Source organism: Mycteria americana, chromosome 5 (assembly GCF_035582795.1).
Source record: "Mycteria americana isolate JAX WOST 10 ecotype Jacksonville Zoo and Gardens chromosome 5, USCA_MyAme_1.0, whole genome shotgun sequence".
Taxonomy (NCBI): Eukaryota; Metazoa; Chordata; class Aves; order Ciconiiformes; family Ciconiidae; genus Mycteria; species Mycteria americana.
Window position 1 is genome coordinate 19,418,895 of NC_134369.1, and position 12,220 is coordinate 19,431,114.

Here is a 12,220-nt window from a genome sequence, read left to right on the forward strand (position 1 = left end):
AGAATTTTAATTAAGGGCTAAACTCTTGCAGCAGAACCTAACAACAGGAAACAGTTATGTTATTTAAATAGGCTTTGAAATGATCAGATTTTATCTCCCAAAGCAGCACTCCAATGAATATTAAAGCCGCTTTTGTTCTTCTGGAAAGAGCTGCAATTGCTCAGCAAGCTGAAGGAGGTCGCGGTCTCCACTTTGGAAAACCACTAACACTAGGCCAGCTGTCCAGAGGACAGGCTGGGCGAGGCAGAAAGTCGTTTCCTCACACGCATCGCACCCACTGGCAGAAAACCCAGTGGGGAGCACTCCACGGACTCCCACGCAAAACCTCTGCCCGCTTCTCCGCGTGAGAGGGGTGAGTTTGCCTCAGGCCGGGGGGTGAAGGTCCCTCCAGCCCCATGATGTCAGCACCGAGGCCGCGTACCGGCCGCCTACGCGCCCCGACTCCTCCCCGGCGCCGCGGCGCCCCCTAGCGACTGCGGCGCCCCCCGCAGCGCTCCGCTCCGTTGCGGCGGCAACGGGGTGGCCGCAGAGCAGAAGAGCGCATGCGCAAGAGTGCTCCGCCAGTAAGTCGATAAGTGCATGCGCAGGAAGGGATTGCTACGTTCCCCTCCTCTTCCCTTTAGTGCATGCGCGCGGCGCGGCTTTGGAAACCGCCAGAAGGGGCGGGGGAGGAATGCGTTGTTGCAGGCACGCGCTGCGCTGGGGGCGGGGCCAGGATCAGCTGACTCGGGAGCCTCGCGCTGAGTGACGGTTAGCGGCGGCCGTTGGAGCAGTAACGGTAGCGACGGCGGCCTGGCGGGGCGGAAGGAGGGGTCTCGGCCCGAGGGAGGTGCTATGGCGACCACCGTCACTACTCAGCGGGGCCCGGTGAGTGTTGCCGGCTGGGGATCAGCCGCAGGGGCCTGTCAAGGCCTCTGTCTTCTGTTAGTTCTTGTGACTGCACTGCGTTGGGCTGGTGAGGCCCAGCTTGGACCCTTCTGGGCTTCGGCTTCTGTCCCCCTCCCCCTCGGCCCGGCTCCTTCCAGCGGGCCTCGGTGGGAGGGTGACTTACCCTTCTTGTCTGTCTCCCTCCCTCCCTCCCTCCCTCCCTCCCTTCCCCCGCTCGCGGCCTGTGGCAGAGAGGAGAGAAAAGAGGAGACTCTGTCTTCTTCAGAGTGCCGTGATACAGGAGGAGGGGGCGGGGAAAGGAAAGTCTGCCTTTTCTGGTTCTCCGCCTTGCGAGGAGGCTTTGGGAGAGGGGAGGGGAAAGTCCCTCCTATCTGCGTGTAGGGCTTGAAGAGGCTGTTCCGCCCGTTCTTTGTCTAAGGGTCTTCCCAAGGAGGGAACGGCTTAAACTAAACCAAAGCTAAACCTCTTTCTCTTTAAAGTAAAGTGAAGCTTTGTGTTTTCATGGCTGGGCTGGGCAGAGTCAGGTAGCTGTCTCTGAAATCGCTACCTGAAAGCGGGAACGCGAAACGTGCTGAAAGGCGCATTCAATGGTAGTATGTAGGCGTGTGTGTTGGGGGAGGAACTGAGCAGTCTTAAAACCAATTTAACAATCTTCTGGGAGTTAGTGTTGATAGTTTATTGGGACTGTGTTATTGTCTAGTTTTGCCCTGGAATAATCTTGCCCCACACCGGAACGTTCTACTGTGTGGTGTATAATTCTCCGGTATAACATCAGCTCTCGATTGATGTGCTTGCTGTTCCTGTCTTGTTCCTCCTGTCTGGAAGGATCTGGTAGTAATTGACAATACGATGTTGCTCTGCAAGTGAAGTAAAGTAAGATTTTTTTAAACTATCAGTTTAAATTGCTGTGTTTTATTTCCTAGAAACATCTACTTTTTTGTGTGTCCGTGCAGCCTTGATGAAAGACCAGAGGAGTGAATTACTAAACTGCTAATCTTTAAAAAGTGCATCACTGTCTGTTGTTATCTCATTACAGTAATATTGTATGATCATCAATTTAATTCCTTAAAATGCATTATTTGTCTGGTCATCCAGAATAGATTCCTTTTACAATGGATTGTGATGATGGTTCCGTTGTTGGAATAAAAGTTTGAAGTGGAGAATTAAGGTAAAAAGAGTGAATTAAGTTTTTTGTTCTCTCGTGATGGTATCCTGAAAAGAAAACGACTGCTGTACTGGTTGAATCTGTGGTGAATTAGGTAGTTGCTCTCCCCAAAGGCTTAGTGTTTGAAGGTTGATGGTGTGATTGCACCCAAATAGAATTCTGTCAATATGTAACAGCTTTTACTCAAAAAAGCTCAAAATAATATAAATACCTTTTTTTCTTATGTGTACGTAACATTGTTGTGTATGCTTTTCTTCCTTGTCTTAACCACGTTAGAGATTTGAATGTTTTCAAATGAATTAATAAATTATGCAATATTAAGCTGCCATTCACAGGTGAGGATGCTGATATGGTACATGCCAGCCTTTCTTAATTCTCCCTCGAGTGGAAAATAGAATTCTACTTGTTTCTATATATACAACTGCGTTACAAATGAATAGCCACTAAATGGTGCTATAGGATTGGGAAACATTTTCTCTTTAGTGCTGCAGAGAACAGTTCTGTCTCTTTCTGTTTGAACAGGCAAGAAAATATTCAAGGTTTTTTCATGCAGGTAAGAAAATAAAGTATGCTGCTATACTGTCGCCAGTCTTGTTCTTATACCTGTGCTTTCTAGTTTGTGACGATGCTTATTTGGTGAGTAATTAAAACTTGTGATTGCTGTTTAGTTTTTTCAGATGAAACAGAACTGGAATTAATCCTGTTTGTTACTGGTAAATATTCTGTGAGAATATAGATTTCTCTGGCTGTCTTCAGGATGTTATGGAATTAGCGTGTTTTCATGCTTTGTGATCTTTTGAGAACAAAAGAGCTTTGGAAATCTAAAGTATAGCTGACTATATAAGGGCTGCTAAATGATACCTTTTCCAAGTGAGAGGTATTAATGAACAGTTTGATCAGGCTTCAGGTTAAGTCTGAGAGACCAAAACCTTGTATTTGTGATTCCATAGCTACCTAAGCACACCCAAAATTAATCTGCGTGATTATTCACCATGCTGGCAAATATGTCAGGTCCTCCAAAATTAGATTGAGTACCAAGCTAGGACTACTTACATTTCTGCTCCTAATTTCCCTAATAATCACTACTATGATGACTGGAAATCTTCTAATGGGCAGGCTATGTTTATGATTACTTCTCTTTTCTTGTCCTAATACTGTCATTTAACTACTTAAGTCTTGTTGTCTCTGATTTTACTTGAAGTTTTGTTTTGAGACTCTTCAAAACTTTGATATCTTTTTCTGAACAAAGGTGACAAAGAAGCAATTCCTGTTTGCGTTGTCCAGTATCGATATATGTTATGCTGTCACATGAGCAATTTTGAATACAAAGTCCCATCACCAAAATAATTGTGTTGATAATTCTGGGTATAACTGAGCATTTTATTTGATATTTTGTTTCTTATTAGAATGTGGATATATATGTAGTATTAAAATCCTGATCTGTGAAGGTGGAAGTTTCATAAAGACACGTTGCAATCAATTTGGATTTCAGAAGTTGTTTAAAAAGTTGAGGGAGTAAGATGTCATTGAGTGTTTCTAAGCAAAATGTGAATTAATTTTTAAGTGCTGTGGTCTGATCTCTGGAGCGTGTTCCTTTGACAGAAAATGTTGAGGACAGGATTGGTAATGCTTTGACGTTCTTGCTCTCTAACAGATAAGAGAAGTACCTTAAGGCACCAAGTGGCTTATTTTCTGTTGCATGCGATGGCATTTTCTTTTAACCAAGACTTGGAGGAAAGAAAGATGTGTATTCGTATGTCTGGTGGTAGTGTAGAAAAAAATCAGAAGCCTGTTCCTGGAATTGATGGCAGTTATCCTTCTCCTTAATACTAATCCCAGTGTGAATTCATGGGTTTCCTTATTTTGAGCTGTTTCTATGGCTATTCCCAATGTTATTCCTCTGTTACATGTCCTGCCATACTTAGCAGGAATTCAAATTATTGTTTTAGTGAAGCAGGGAATCTTTTGATTGTAATCAATGGTTCATATTGATTTCTTCTTCAGTAAAACCAAACTTTTTTTTCTTTAACAGATGTGCTTTTGCACTGTGGAATGTATTTTGCAAATATTTAAACATTAATATCTTGGACAAATTTAGATATGCTAGGAAAATCCAGAGGCAGTAGCTTGTGGCATAATACTTAGTGAAGACTAAATATAGGTGGTGTAATTGGGGGAAAGGGAAAATACTATTAAGGTGATGACTGTAGAATCATAAAGCCTTTATAGGTAGACATATGGAAGCAACAAAGTAGATGGGAAATTTCTGGCAACAGGAAAAAATAATAAGAACAGGAGAAGAAATTTCTGGTACCTTGCAGTCCATGACACTTTTTATTTTGGTGACATTTAAAAAAATACGATGCAAAAAAACCAAGGGCCCCCCCCCCAAGCAAACAGCAAAAATCTGTCAATGTAATAAACTTAATTGCTGTTACAGTCTTTCCTTTGTCCATCTCTTAATTGAAATTCTGAAGTACAGCCTTTGACTACAATTCTGTAAGAGTTTAACTGAGGATGTGTCATGTTATAATGTGAATTCTTTAGAATCATAGAATAGTTCAGGTTAGAATGGATGTCAGGAGGCCATGTAGTCCAACCTCTTGCTAAAAACACAGTCAATTTTTAATTCAGACCAGGTTGCTCAGGGCTTTGTCCAGCAGGATCTTCAAAACCTTTAAGGTGAGAGTTTTTGCAATCTTCCTGGGCAATTTGTTGCTATCCATGGTCCCTGCGGTGAATTTTTGTTTTCCTCCTTACTTCATGTCAGACCTCCCCTGTTTCAGTTTGACAATTGAGGTCTCCTTTCTTCTTGCCTTGCACCTCAGAAGAGAACCTGGTGGCTCTGTTTTCTTAATGACCTCCTTATAGATACTGGAAAGCTGCTACAAGGTGCATCCTAAGTTTCTTCTACTGTAAACAAATCCTCAGCTTGTCCTTACAAGTCTTGTGCTACAGCCCTTCTCATGGGCCATCTTGGTGGATGTTTGCTGGCCTTACTCTAGTTTATCATTTTTCATGTACTGCTGGGCCCCAAATGGGTTTCGGTGTTCCAGATGTGGTCTAATGAGTGCTGAGTAAAGGAAAACAATCATTTTCCTCAGCCTACTGGCTAGGCTTTTTTTGATCCAGTATAGTATGCTCTTAGGCTTCATTGTTGTGAGAGTGCTCTGCTCATTCATGTTTAGCTTGCTCTCTACCGGGACCTGCATGTTTTTCTCTGTAGAGCTGCAGACCTGCCAGTTGTTCTCTAGGCTGTACTGGTGCTAGGGATTTTTCTGTCCAAAGTACAGGACTTTGCACTTGTTGAATTTCATGAGATTCCTGCCAGTGAATTCTTCTGTCTCTCTGGTTGTTGGTCTCACTCTCAAGTATACCAGTCATTTCCCCCCCAGATTTGGTGTCATCCTCAAAACTGATAAGGGTACATTCTGTCTTCACCTCTGGTCATCGATAAGGAAAAATATTAGGCACATAAGTTAGTCTCAGTACAGACCTCTGAGAAACTTTGCTTTTAACCAACCTCTAGTGTCATTAACCACTGAACTTCAACTTAATGAGCTCAGTGACTCAGACAGTTTTTCATCCATCCAGTGGTCCACCCATTTGGATTGTAATGACCCAGCTTTGATACCTAGTGCTCTCTCCTTATTCACAGATTCTAATATATTTATTGTAGAAGGCAGTTGGGCTCATTAGGCTTTTTTTTTTTTTTTTTTTAACTCTTGGTAAAGGCTGGCTGTCCATGGTTTTTTCCTTCATGTGGCTAGAAATGGCTTCTGGAAGGATTTGCTCTATGAATTTCTTAGCAACTGAAGTGAAGTTGATTTGCCTGTTGTTCCTCAGGTCATCCTTTTTGCCCTTTTGAAAGCCAGGTATGACATTTGTCTTTCTCCAGTTATAGGGGACTTCCTCTAATCTCCACGACCTTTCAAATATGATAGAGGGTAGCCTTGAAAAAGTATCAGCTAGCTCTTTCAGGACCTCTGGATGCATCCTAACTGGTCCCAATTTTTTCTTTAGTGTGCAAAACATGGAATAACAGTTCAAAATTCTCTCTCATTCACTCATTCTTTCTTAAAAACAGTAAAACCATTTAAAGGAGAATGGTTACAACTTTTTTGAGTAGCTAGGTGTTTAAAGCTCTTTAACATGAAACTTCTCTGAAACCTAGTATCAGAGTTTCTTGGCAATTGCTACTGTGGAAACCTTAGTTAAGGTTCCCTGAATGTATCATGTCTCAGCGTACAGTTCGGTAAGTCAGGGCATTTGTGGTTGTCCTTGGCTTTGTGTTCCCTTTCCCTCCTGTATGTAGGTACAAGTACTCACATGATCAGTTAGCGAGGTAAGGGTCCTGGTAACTTCCACTCCTCTTCCCTTTACCTCCAACCCTTGTTTCATTTTTCTTTTGATAAGCCCTGTGCACTAGAGTACTTTACAATTGCCTTGGCACCATTTAATGTTGCACAAGAAATGGGGGTGAGACTGAGACAGCTCAGTCCTAAATTAGCTCGAATAGCTGTGGAACATCACACCGCCTTCAATTTGAAGAACTTGAGATGCAGGTTTTTTTATACCTGCAGTGTTTCACTTTGAAGATCCTCAAAACTAGCTCTTATGTGGTTTTAGCAGATACGAATGGCAATACTTCTAGATAATTTCTAGGTAATTCATATTTTTGATATGCAATGCTGTCAATAAAGTTTATTAGGAAGTAATTAAGGCAGGCTTATTTTTATGAATGCCTGCTCAACATTTGTCTTCTGAATTGTAGTTCTATCATAGCACTGTCATGTTGCCGTCTTACTTGAAAAGAGAGTTCTAGTAAAATGCAAATGGAATTAATTTTTTGTTCTACAGGTAATGGCAGAGAAGGGTTGAATTTCATATTCTTCCTTAAATGTTGTTATAGTAGAGGGAAGTGCATTTGTTGTAAAGTGGGTGTTGAGTAGGATTAATGATACAAGCTTGGCACTTATGTTCTCCTTGCTTTAAAAACAAAAACCGTGGTTGAACTCTGGTTACGTAACTTTGTATTTTTGATTCAGGTTTGGAGGTGGCAATTATGTACCTGCTTTTAAATGCTTTGAGGAAGACATAAATTAGCCTGTTTTCTTTACAGATAAAAAGATTGCACTCTACTGATTTGTCTCTATCAACATGGAATCAACTGATAGTTAGGATAAGAATTTACTAGTAGTGTATTTTCCTCAAGAAGCATCTCTCCTAGATATTTTACTGAATATACCACCAGGACTTGTGTACCAGATCTCAGTCAGAGCAGAACACTTAAGATGGTAGCATATGCATCTCCTGTTCCCCACCCTTTCTTTTGGAGGGGTTTACCAGTTGGATCTTTTGAGAATTTAGTTACGCTAGCTGTTTTCAGTTTCTGTGTATGTCTGCTCTGCAATTCCAGGTTAAGAATGTAGCTTTGTGTGAGAGAACTGAATTACCTAAAATCAGCTTAGATGCTGTAAGAAAACTTTGGTCTCCCTTACAGATTTTGCTTGTCCCTTTTGGACCTCAGTACAGAGACCAGTTTATATATTTTATTTTGGAGTAGTGTTTGTGTGACTTAAAATTTATTTTAAGAAATGAAAGATATTAGACTTCTCCCTTGTTGTGAGTGAATTAAGCTTTCCAGTGTTCATGGTTGAGAGAATTATGCTATCCTGTTTTCTGAGAAGTTGACAGAGGGAGCTTGCACATATGGGAATGTAATTCAGGGCTGCAGCCACCACTTCTGACTATGGGAAGTCTTTGTTTATTCTTAGAGATGCCAATAAGACCAGATTTGAAAATCCCTGGAGGTCAAGGGTTGGAGGGGACCTGCTGTGTTGTAAATGCCATTGCCTTGCTAATTCTGGTGCCATTTCAAATCTTTCCTAAATGGATTATGCTTTATTTTAAAACTAACTGCTTTTTTATAACATGTATTCTAATGAGAAGGCTGTTAAAAGGCCCTGTCTAGTTTCCAGCCTAACTTAAATAAGCTTTTTTTTTAATATTAGCACTATCTTTTAGCTTAGTCTTCTCCCTCTCTGCCCCCATTTCCCTCCCTACTTTTTAAAGCTTAAGCTACTTAGGATCTTAATTGTAAAATTTTAAGATGCTTGTAAGCAAAACTGATTCCCTCTTTTCCCTCCCTCCCAATAGCCTAGCAGCAGGCATTCAGTACTTCCTCCTTAGCTTTTTGATAAACTTCCTTTCTGGCATGTAACACCTACTGTCGCCAGGATCCTGAGGCTTTTGGACAGCAATTGCAGCTCTTGCCAGATCACATTTTGTATGACACTTGCTATCTCCAAGATGCAATCTTGGCGTGCAAGTGCTGTCTGATCTTCAAAAGCTATGTCCTAGAGGCCTGTTACCTTCTTGAAGTATGTTCTGTAGGTGTGCATCTGCCAGATACACAATTGAGTAATCTTGCCTGGGATAGCAACGTAAGAAATCGCACTGTCTTTTGTCTTGATGCGGTGGACAGTTCTGTATTAAATATGTAAGCAACTCAACAAAAATGAGTACAGCTTAATTATAAATTTTCTATGCCACTTTATTTACCTTTTAAAATTTATTATTACAGTATTGTTGCTATTTTAATGTGATGATCTCTCTAAATGTGTTATTGGTAATTTTCACTGAGCATTTAAAACCTAGAAACAACCTGAGTTGTTGAATTGACAGTAGTAGAATTGACAAGTAATAGGTAGAAACTTTCCCTTCTTTTACCGTAAAGCTAACAGAAAATACATGGTGACTGCAGATTCATATTGGCACATGTGACGGAGTTCCTCTAAGATTTTTCTACTTTGAATTTTTTGTCATGGTTCTTTCTTGTGATAGACCAGATTTTGAATTCCTCCATTATTATTTTGAGTATGGTGGGATTTTGTCCCCGAATTGTCCTCAAAGTTAGTTGCAGGCTGCCAGGGTTTAACATTGGAAAAGCACTAGGGCATCTTTGTTATGTTGATGGATTCTTAGTTATGTTAAAGGATTTGGTTCATAGGAAACATTGTCTTTATGATCTATCTTGAAGGTGACTGTGAAAGTGACACTTTCAAATGAAAGCAGGGTGCTATGTCTTGTCACAGGAATGATTGGATGCAACATGAGTGATGAATAAGTGAAAGAGCTGGGTGCCATCAGATGTCATATGTGAATGGGATGTAAAACTTGGTAGCTCTGACTTTTGTGTGGACTGCTTAATTGTTTATTTGCGGAGCAGCCTTGGCTCTGTGCGTCCTACTTTTTTTCAGAGGCTTATGTTGGAAATCAGTGTTTTTGAAAGTGAGTATGAGAACGTTCTCTACATGAGTTGGCGATTTTGTCACTTAATTAGTTCTTTGTTCATGCTGTCAAAACTAGACTAAATTCTGCCAAATGTTTTTGCTAAGCTTTTGTTTGATTTATATTCTTCTCTCTTTTTCATTGTAAAAGTGGAAGACTTAAGTTTGAAGGGTTTTTTTCTTTTTCTTTTCTTTTTTAAGGTATATGTTGGTGAGCTTCCTCAAGATTTTCTTCGCATTACCCCAACCCAGCAGCAACAGCAAATCCAGCTGGATGCTCAGGCAGCTCAACAGCTACAGTATGGAGGACCAATGGGTACAGTAGGCAGACTCAGCATTACTGTAGTACAGGTATAAATTGTACCATCTTTGTACAATTAAGTAATTGTAATTAATTTAATACAATTAGTTTTTTTAATCGGTGGCCACAAAAAGATTTTGTGTTGGAATTTGAGTTGCTAAATTACATGTATATAGGGAATGAGTAATTTTTAAAGTTTTTGTAGCTTCATGTCTCTGAACATCAGCATTTTTTCCAGTTTCGTATCTGCATCATGCATGGTGCAGCAATTTCCTATAAACCTTGCTATTATAGCACATAGTCAAATAAACTCATGGTTTTTTACAGTGAACAGGTTTCTCTGAAAACTTCTGTTAAGAAGGCTTCCTGTAGAAACACTTAATATTTGAAAGACATTAGCAATTTCGAGAATATTGTAGGGAACTGCAGTTGCCTTGCATGTTTTTCCTTAAGTGACTACTCTGTTCCATCCCCATTTCCTCCAATGCATTTGCTGTTTTTCCTAGAGCTTTCTGCAGGCTTTCTTATTAATCACAAGCGCATAGTCCTAGCTCTTTATTTTCTGCTTTCTCTTTTCCCTTGTTATCCTTTCTTTTATCTCTTGGCAGTACTGTATTACTGCATTCATTATGCATAAGATTTCAGATTTTAAAACTTCTTGATCTTAACACAATTCTGTTTATCTACATTAGCATACCAGATGTCCTTCATATTAACTTAACACACCTCATCTATTTACAAGTGCTGTTTTCAAGTAATTCTCTAAAAACATACCAAAGAGATATTTAGCCTCAAAATCAGCAGTAAGCCTGGAATAGTACACATATGGTTACAGCTTCCATGGCAAGGTCTTTATTGGGGAGTAAACCTATACAGGGTCTCTCGGGAAAAGAGGCACTGATCCTTTCTTTCTACATCTTTCACTGGTCAGTTTGCTCCTTCACAGCCGATACCCTTCCTTTGAAAAGTGGGGGTAATGCTTTTTCAAAGTTGATTACTTCTAAGGTCTAGACACTTGAACTTATTCATTGCATTCAGTTGCAGCCCTCTTTCTAGTTCTGAGGAGTTTCCCAATCTGTGTTCAGAGAGTGTAAGATTGGAAGCTGCTTCTGCAACTTTGAACAGCAGAAAAATGTTACTGCTTTTAAAGCATAGTGGAAGAAGCTTTAGTATAATTTTTTTCCAGAGCTAGGAATAGATGATTCAGGTTAAACCTCAGGCCTATAAAGGAAACAAAACATTTATCAAACAACATGCCATGTCTGTCTGAACTCTCTAGCAGCTTCTAGCAACTTGGTTGCTACTCCCTAGGTTGTTCATCTTTGGCTATTTGCTTGGACAGCGTAAAGTGCTTTTTGTCACGGGATGTTGATCCAGTCAGTATAGATGGTGGAAGTTCCTGGAGCAGGTAAGGGGGCAGAGAGTCCAGTGTTCAAGAAGGAGTTTTGCATCTCGCTTTGAGTGGCTGTGTACAGAAACATCCAGATTCCTGCGTGGATTGGTGAACTGATGGAGTTGATACTGGTCTTTATCAGGTTCAATCCTCGTTTATTTGTAGGTGGTTGTGCAGGCAAGAAAAAAAAGTTTATCTTGCTTGAAGAATAAAACCATTAATAGCTGTTCTTGATGCCATGTCTGTAAGTAACCACTTGTTATAGAATCAGAAGATAGTTGAGGTTAGAGGGGACCTCTGGAGTTTATTTTGTCCAAAATAAACCCCACCCCTACCCTCCACCAGGCCAGTCTCTTAATTGAGGATTAAGGAGGATGTTATATACAAGGAAAGGCTGAGGGAGCTGGGGAGCAGTCTTGGAGGGAATCTTATCAGTGAGTGGTCCCGCAGGTATCAAAATACCATCAGGTATTTATGAAGATGACAGTTAGCTTCTTTTCAGTGCTATCTAGAGGAAAGGGAAGAGGTGCAGTGACCACAAATTGAAATACAGAAAAATCTAGTTAAATATATGAAAAACCTTTTTACTGTGAGAGTTCAGACATCAGAACAGGTTGCCCAAAGGGGTTGTGGAGCTTCCATCCATGGAGACACTTGGAACTTGCCTGAGCATTTGACCCTGCTTTGAGCAGGGAGCTTGGCCTAGACAATCTCTAGAAGTCCCATCCAACCTTAGCCATTCTGTGAAACCCTTAATGGTGTTAGTGGCCCTTTGCTGGACTCAGTCAAGTATGACTATGTCTTCTACTGGACAGCTCAGAACTAAAGAGAACAGTACTCCAGGTATGGTCTCCACAGTGCTGAGTGAAAGGGAACATCTTCCTTGACCTGCTAGCTGTGCTTTTCCTAATGCAGCCCAGGATGCTGTTTGTCATCTTTGCTGCAAAGGTGCATTGCTGGCTTATTTCCAACTTGGTGTCCACCAAGACTGCCAGGTCCTTCTCTGCAAAGCTGCTTTCCAACCAGCTGGACCACAGCCTATAGTGCTGCATGTGGTTATTCCTCCTCGGGGCAGAACATTGCATTTTTATTTGTTGAACTTTGAGATTCCTGTCTGCACACTTCTCCAGCCTGTCAAGGTCCATCGGAATGGCAGTACAACCCTGTGGTGTCCCAAGAGA

General features: G+C 41.0%; 1 protein-coding gene across 3 annotated transcripts in view; it reads left to right on the plus strand.

The window, feature by feature from the left end:
* The first annotated feature begins 707 nt into the window (after nucleotides 1–707).
* TOLLIP (toll interacting protein) overlaps nucleotides 708–12,220 on the plus strand; it is a 28,725-nt gene continuing 17,212 nt past the window's right edge. The window contains exons 1-3 of one of the 3 annotated variants that reach the window (XM_075502354.1): nucleotides 717–867; nucleotides 1,664–1,756; nucleotides 9,547–9,696. In XM_075502354.1, the coding sequence (XP_075358469.1) occupies nucleotides 9,658–9,696 (39 nt within the window). In that variant the 5' untranslated portion in view covers nucleotides 717–867; nucleotides 1,664–1,756; nucleotides 9,547–9,657. Of the gene's footprint in view, nucleotides 868–1,663; nucleotides 1,757–9,546; nucleotides 9,697–12,220 lie in introns of all 3 variants that reach the window. The other 2 variants (XM_075502355.1, XM_075502353.1) reach the window with 2 other exon arrangements.